The 8,269-nt window shown below is 38.8% G+C and overlaps 1 protein-coding gene across 1 annotated transcript in view; it reads right to left on the reverse strand.

Moving 5' to 3' along the window:
* The window catches only part of ADRA2A (adrenoceptor alpha 2A), a 17,285-nt gene extending 17,014 nt beyond the window's left edge, over window positions 1-271 (reverse strand). Inside the window, exon 1 of the mRNA XM_011967569.1 lies at window positions 245-271. Coding sequence (XP_011822959.1) covers window positions 245-271 — 27 coding nt within the window. The remainder of the gene's footprint in view (window positions 1-244) is intronic.
* Between the last annotated feature and the right edge of the window lie 7,998 nt (window positions 272-8,269).

Here is an 8,269-nt window from a genome sequence, read left to right on the forward strand (position 1 = left end):
CTGCCCGCCCCGGACACAGCCTGTACTTAAACACACACTCGCTAGTCTGAACATGATGAACAGGTGGGGAACACAATGTTCCCACTACTACCCATGCCGTGTGCACAGCTGGAACCAAATGCTGCAGTAAGCTACAAACATCTGTCAATTCACTGTATTGCTGACAAGGGGGAAAGGGAGAGTCAATAGGGAAAACTCTGTTGCTTCCTCTAAGCTATTGCTTAATTCCTCCACCTCTTTGTACCTGTGCTAAAGCCCTTGGGAATCCCATAGTTATTGAAGGTTAATGGAAGCCAAAAGAAAAGCATCAACTCCAGGAGTGCTGTAAGGAGCTGGCTTATTCACCACCTGCCATGTTCATCATTGACTGCTGGATCAGTCTTGCTGTACTCACAGAAACAAGCGATGAGTCCTGCCATCACCTTTCTCTCTTTCTAACGTGCTAACCCATCCTGCCCCAGCTTGGAAAATTAAGCCAGGTGTTTTCTATCTCTGCAAGGGCCTCTGGCCAATACCAAAAAGACAGTAGTTGGTACTAGGATCAACTCCACCTTGAGGATGCCAAGAAAGATTGGGCTCCCAGCTGGCTCTTCGCTGGTGTGCCACCCTGCAGGGTATGTTTGTGTTGCCACTACAATGTGACTTTTGAGAGCTTGTGTGTACACACACAGTTTAACATCACCTACCACAGTCTTCCAAGTCAGCCCTCACAAAGCAGTGACCTTTCCCACCACATCCAGGTGAATTATCTTGTGTGCTTTGTCCAGAAGCATGAGGAAAAGCAAACCTTGAAACAGTTATGGTGAGCAATGCTTACTTGTTCTCAGGTATAACAGGTGAGCTAGAGCCACTGCGTATAAAGGAGATATTTGTCACCAACATTAATAACTCTTAAGCTAATATTCCATTAATCTAATTAGGTAAGGTAAATCACCTTTCATATTTACTCAAAGAAACCATGGAGACGCCACGCCTGAAACATATACACGCAGGCACACACACACACATGCACACACACATATATTTTAGAGATGGTCTGGCTCTCACTGCTCCCTGGAAATAATCTTTTTTTCCCCATTCTTCCTAGTTGATAACACCAAGCACAAACTCTTCCTTGGTAAAAAGACCACTGCCTGATAGTTTCTGGGAGACATTCGAGTGAAGGCGTTAAGAATTTAGGCTTTAGAGTAAGAGAAACCTGGGTTCTGGCACTGCTTCTGCCATTTCATAACTATATTTATATAACTTCTCTAGACTTCAGTTTCCTTATATGGAAAAAGGGGAAAATAGTTTCACACACCTCATGCATACCCTCACAGATTAAATGTGTGAATACATGAAAAATATATAAGACAGTGTTGGGTTTAACAGGTGCTCAGACCAGCCTGGCCAACATGGTGAAACGCTGTCTCTACTAAAAATACAAAAATTAGCTGGGCGAGGTGGCGTACTCCTGTAATCCCAGCTACTCGAAAGGCTGAGGCAGGAGGATCACTTGAACCTGGGAGACAAAGGTTGCAGTGAGCTGAGATTGCACCACTGCACTCCAGCCTGGGCAACAGAGCGAGACTCTGTCTCAAAAAAATAAAAAAAGAAATTTTTTTTTTAAATTTAGAGAAAGAGAAGGGAGTTGGAATCTCAAAACTGATGGAACCTTAAATAGGATAAAGAGGCAAATAGTTTTTTAGGGTGATTTCTTTTGCAATTTGAGCCAACTCAAACTGCCTAAAATAGAACAGAAAATGGACTGATTCAACATAAATGAAATTTATTTTAACCTGAGGCAGAGCTGGCTCTGGGCAAGATGGATGCAGTGACTCAGTACTGTCTCTAAGAAGCTGATAACTTTGTGGAGAAAGGAAAGAGGATTAAGCAAATAGAGAGTAATAAATGTAAGGAATCATGCAATCCTCCCCACCAAAAAAAAAAAAAAAATCATATGGGAAAGAAGCTGCCTTGGTTTCTCCCAGCACTCCAAATTCCAAATGTTGTTGCTAGGAAGCTGAGATGAACCTGTTGCTTCTTGTTCTTGGATTCCATGAGATTTCAGAGACCATACAACTACTTCCCATTTTACTTCAGCCTCTTGGAGTTGTTTTCTATTTGTGCAACCAGAATACTTGACCAGAATGAATGCTAGAGCTTTAACTTCATAAAAATAATTTCATCTTCAATAAACCAGATTCCATGCTAGACAATGATCATATAATCATCAAAACATAACTTCCAATAACTTCGATACACTGCAAAGTATTTGAAAGGAATCTTTTCTGTTAGCGTTACAGATATTAAAAAAAAATTAAATAACAGCTTTTTTTTTAAGCACCAAATATTTTCAGTTGATGACGGCACTGTAAGTTCATACTTCTCTTTGGTTAGAGATGGAGTCTTGCTATGTGGCCCAGGCTGGCCTCAAACTCCTGGGCTCAAGCAGTCCACCCAGGTAGCTGGGTCTACAGGCCTATACCACTGTGCATGGCTTAAACTCAAGACTTTGAAGCACCGCTTTGTGCAATCATGTAGAAATGAAAGATAAACAAAAGAAATTTTAAAAGATAGACCCACTCCCGATGCCAGGCAATATAGCAAGTCTATTACAGCCTCTCTGTCCCACTAAACAGCACAACTAAAACATCTGGAAAATTCAAAAAGCAGCTATCTGAAAAGCAGACAGTAGCAGGCAGAGTGGGAAGGGAAAACAAAAATTGAGGAAGGAAGCCTCATGAGAGAGTTCCCTGTTGATTTTTTTCCTCCTTTGTCTCTCACATTTGATCCACGGAAGGCCTCTGTTGTGGAACTGAGCAGCCCAGCTGGTATGAGCAACTCAGAAGGTGAAGCTCCCTCTTTTGACAGAGAATGGTGGAGAGGTCCACTGCGAGCTAGGAAATATGGAGAAACTCTCTGAACAAGGTTTTTTCTTATTTGTCTTGTTTTTACTCTCCTCACCCTGCCACTAGAGTGGCCCCAAATAGGGAAATGTGCAGTAGCCATATAGGCAGCTACAACTTTGAGGAGGAAAAAACAAAGGTCTTTTCTGGCAGTAGGAACAGGGAAAGGAAGACCCTATGCTCTGAAGGGCAGAGCTGGGGAGGGATGTCAGGACACTTACTGTCTTTTTTTTTTTTTTTTTGCTCTTTTACCTTACCGCTCTGCCCAGGGACTGAATTGGTCATGCAGAACTGGGTGGCAGGATCATGAGTAACTAAAACTCTAAAAGAAAACCTATCCTTCTGTCCAGAGGAATGGGACAATGGGTCCCTGGGAGACCAAGAGTGCATAGGGGAACCCAAAGGAAAAGAGCTGGAGAAGGGAATCCTCTAAGCCTTGTGTCTGATCAGGTGTAAGTCCCAGGCCCACCTGTGACCTGTGCATGCGTGAGACCAATGGCAGGCAGGATAGCCAACATTCATACCCCCAACATCCAAACACTGGTTACAGAAGAGATGAGACCTGTGTTTGAAGCGAACTACTAGGTTGATTTCCTGTGAACATAAACCAAACAGATTTTCACAGGACCAAGAGTAATACTCATAAAGTCCAAGACAGAATCCAAAATTGCTCAAAATACAAAGATCCAGTTAAATGCTGGGAAGGGGAAAACGATGAACAGATGTTTAACCTGAGATGTTAGAATTAATTATCTGACAGAGTTTAAAGCAACTATTATAACCAGGTTGCAAGAGGTAAAGGTAAGTATGCATTAAGTAAATTAAAAGATAGAAGTTCTCAGCAGAGAAATAGACATGCTAAAGAAGAACTGAATGCCAAATCTTAAAACTAAAAAATTCGTTCAAAAAATTAAATCTCACTGAAAAGGCTCTGTATGGGTTTCCTAGGGATGCTGTAACAAATTACCACAAACTGAGTGGCTTAAAATAATAGACACATATTCTCCCACAGTCTTGTAGGTTAGAAGTCTGAAATCAAGGTATCAGTGGGGTCACATGCCCTTCAAAAGTTCTAAGGCAGAATTCTTCCTTCCCTCTTCCAGCTCCTTGTGGCTTCTTGCATTCCTTGGCTTGTAGCAGCATCAGTCCAATCTCTGTCTCCATCTTCACATGGCCTTCTTCCTTCTATGCTTTTCCTATGCAAATCTCCCTCTTCTTTCCTTATAAAGACAAAAAGTCACCGGATGTAGAACCCACCCTAAATCCAGGATGATTTTATCTTGAGATCCTTAACTAATTACATCTGCAAAGATCCTATTTCCAAATAAGGTCATATTCTAAGGCTCTGGTTCAATGTGAGTTTGTGGGGAACAGTATGCAACCCATTACAGGCTCAGTAGCAAAAACAGAGAAGACAGAGGAAAAATTCCATGAACCTGAAGATAAATCAATAGAAACACTAAAGGAAGTTGCTCAGTCTGAAGGGAAAAATACGAGGGAAGCTTGAGACCTCAGGAATGAGGGAATAACAACAGAAACGGGAAATATTTGGCTAAGGTTGGCTAAGGTTGCCATAACAAAGTACCACACAGTGGGTGACTTAAGCAACAGAAAATTTTTGTCTCATCATTCTGGAGGCTGGAAGTCTAAGATCAAGGTATCAGCAGAGATGCATCCCCCCGATCTCTGCCTTTGTCTTCACATGGCGTTCTCCGTGTGCTTGTATCTTTGTGCCCAAATTTTTCCTATTTCATATTGGGCAGAGGCCTCCCTAAATACCTCATTTTAACTTGGTTACCTCTATAAAGACCTTATCCCCAAATAAGCACATTCTGAGGTACTGGGGGTTAGGACTCAATATCTATTTTTTGAAGGGCAAAACTCAACCAACACTTGGGTATCTATAACGAGGGTAAATATATTTTTTCCTTATGGGTTATTTAAAATATGATTGATTTTAAGATCAAAATTACTACATCTGGTAGGGCTTTCAATGCACACAGATGTAACATATATGACAATTATAACATTAACAGTGTAAAGCAATTTATATAGTTATAAGTCGTCTACATTTTAATTTTTCCAGCTTCATTGAGGTGTACGTGACAAATAAAAATTGTAAATACCTAAAGTGTACAATATGATTTTGATATATATACACATTGTGAAATAAGAATGACAATCAAGCCAATCAACATATCTATCAACTCACATAGTTACAATTTTTTTGTGTAGGGAGAACACTTAAGATCAACTATCTTAGCAAATTTCAAGTATACAGTATTAGCTATAGTCATCATACTGTACATTAGATACCCAGAAATTATTCATTCTGAATAACTGAATCTTTGTACCCTTTGACTAACATCTCCCCAGTTCCCTACTCCCCAGGTCCTGGCAACTACAGTTCTTCATTTATACTTTTTAAAAATTGACACATAGTAATTGTACCCATATATGGGGTACATAATGATGTTTCCATACATATGATGTATACAGATCAGATCAGGGTAATCATCATATCCATCATCTCAAACATTTATCATTTCTTTGTGTTGGGGACATTCAATATCCTCCTTCTAGCTATTTGAAACTATGTACTGTTGTTAACTACAGTCATCCTACAATGGTATAGAATATAGAACACTAGAAGTTATTCCTCCTATCTAGTAATTTTGTATCCTTTAACAAATCTCTCTCTACCTCTTTATTTCCCCTATCTTTCCCAACCTCTAGTATCTTCTGCTCTACATTTTACTTCTATGAAATCACCTTTTATGTGTGTGTGTGACATGGAGTCTCTGTCACCCAAGCTGGAGTGCAATGGTGTGGTCTTTGCTTACTGCAACCTCTGCCTCCCAGGTTCAAGCAATTCTCCCACATCAGTCTCCCAAGTAGCTGGGACTACAGGCATGTGCCACCACACTTGGCTAATTTGTGTATCTTTATTAGAGACAGGGTTTCACCATGTTGGCCAGGCTGGTCTTAAATTCCTGACCTGGTGATCTGCCCACCTCGGCCTCCCAAAGTGCTGGGATTACAGGCATGAGCCACCGCATCCAGCTAAGATCAACTTTTTTTAGCTACCACCTATGAATGAAAACACGCTGTGTTCACTTTCTTTTCCTGGCTTATTTCACTTAACATAATGTCCTTCAGCTCCATGCCTGTTGCTGCAAATGACAAGATTTCATTCTTTTGTATAGCTGAATAGTATTTCATTGTGTATATATACCACATTTTCTATCTCCATTCATCTGTTGTTAGACATCTAGGTTGATTCTGTATCTTGGCTATTGTGAATAGTGCTGCAATAAACATGGGGGTGCAGACATCTATTCAATATACTGATTTCCTTTCCTTTGGATAAATGCCCAGTAGTGGGATTGCTGAATCATATGGTAGTTCTATTTGCAGTTTTTCGAGGAACCTTCCTACTGTTTTCCATAATGGCTAGACGAGTTTACATTCCCATCAAGAGTGTCCCTCTCTCTGCATTCTCACCAGCATGTGTTATTTTTTGTCTTTTTGATAACAGCCATCCTAACAGGGGTAAGATGATAATTCATTGTGATTTTCATTTGCATTTCCCTGATGATTAGTGATGTTGAGCATTTTTTAATATTTCTCTGTTGGCCATATATATGCCTTCTTTTTAGAAATGACTGTTGAGATTACTTGCCCATTTTTTCATCAAATAAATGGTAAGATTGTTTATTTTTATTTATTTATTTATTTTTTGGCTATTGAGATGTTTGAGTTCCTTGTATATTCTGGGTATTAATTCCAAGTCAGAAGAATAGTTTACTAATATTTTCTCTCATTCCATAGGCTGCTTTTTCACTCTGTTGATTGTTTTCCTTTGCTATGCAGAAGCTTTTTAGTTCAATATAATCCCCATTTGTTTATTTTTTGTTTTGTTGCCTGTGCTTTTGAAGTCTTGTTCATAACATATTTTCCAACACCAATGTCCTGAAGCATTTCCCCTGTTTTCTCCCAGTACTTTTATAGTTCCAGCTCTTACATTTCGGTCTTTGATCCATTTTGAGTTGATTTTTACATAGTGTAATAGCTTGGGGATATGGATGTTTAGTTTTCCCAGCACCATTTATTGAAGAGACTGTCCTTTCTCCAATGTCAAAAATCAGTTGACTGTAGGTATATGGATTAATTTCTGGGTTTTCTATTTCATGCATGGTCTTTTTCTGTTCTTACGCCAGTTCAATGCTATTTAGGTTACTACAGGTTTGTAGTATATTTTGAAGTGTGATGCCTCCAACTTTTCTTTTTTCCTCAGGATTGCTTTGGCTATTCCAGGTCTTTTGTGGTTCCATACAAATTTTAGGAATTTTTTCCCACTTCTGTGAAGAATGTCATTGGTATTTTTATAGAAATTGTATTGACTATTCAATACAATACATTGTATTGAATGTAGTATGTTCATTTTAACAATATTAATTCTTCTGACCTATGGGCATGGGGTGTCCTTTCATTTGTTTGTATCTTCTATTTCTTTCATCTGTGCTTTGTAGCTTTCCTTTTGAAGATCTTTCCCCTCGATTAAATTTATTTGGTATTTATTGTAAATGTGATTGCATTATTGATTTCTTTTTCAGCTAGTTCATTGTTTATGTACAGAAACACTACTGATTTTTGTATATTGATTTTGTATCTGCAACTTAACTCAATTTGTTTATTGGTTCTAAGAGCTTTTTTTTTTGTAGATTCTTTAGGTTTTTTCTACATGTAAGATTATGTTGTCTGCAAACAGGAACTATTTTGCTTTCTCCTTTCCAATTTGGATGCCCTTTATTTCCATCTCTTGCCTAATTTGCTGACTAGGATTTTCAGTACTATGTTGAATAAGAGTAGTGAGAATGGGTGTTCTTGTCTTGTTCCAGTTGTTAGAGGAGAAGCTTTCAGCCTTTCCTGTTCAGTATAGAGTTTATCATATTGGCCCTTTATTATGTTGAGGTACTTTTTTCTATATCAAATTTATTGAGAGTTTTTAATCATGAAAAGATGTTGAATTTTATCAAATGCTTTTTCTGCATCCATTGAGATGATCATATATAGTTTTTGTCCTTCATTCTACTGATGCAATATGTGATGTTTATTGATCTGTACATGTTGGGAAATCTGTGTACTCCTGGATACTTCCCAGGAATGCACAGATGATTAATCATGATATATCATGATCACTTCATCATAATGTATTATCTTTTTTATGCGTTGTTGGATTGGTTTGCTAGTATTTTGTTGAGGATCTTTGCATCCATGTTCATCATTGACCTGTAGTTTTATTTATTTATTTATTATTTTGGGGGGATGGAGTCTCACCCTGTCACCCAGGCTGGATTGCAGGAGTGTGATCTCTGCTC

The sequence above is a fragment of the Mandrillus leucophaeus genome, unplaced genomic scaffold (genome assembly GCF_000951045.1).
Source record: "Mandrillus leucophaeus isolate KB7577 unplaced genomic scaffold, Mleu.le_1.0 Scaffold80, whole genome shotgun sequence".
Lineage (NCBI taxonomy): Eukaryota > Metazoa > Chordata > Mammalia > Primates > Cercopithecidae > Mandrillus > Mandrillus leucophaeus.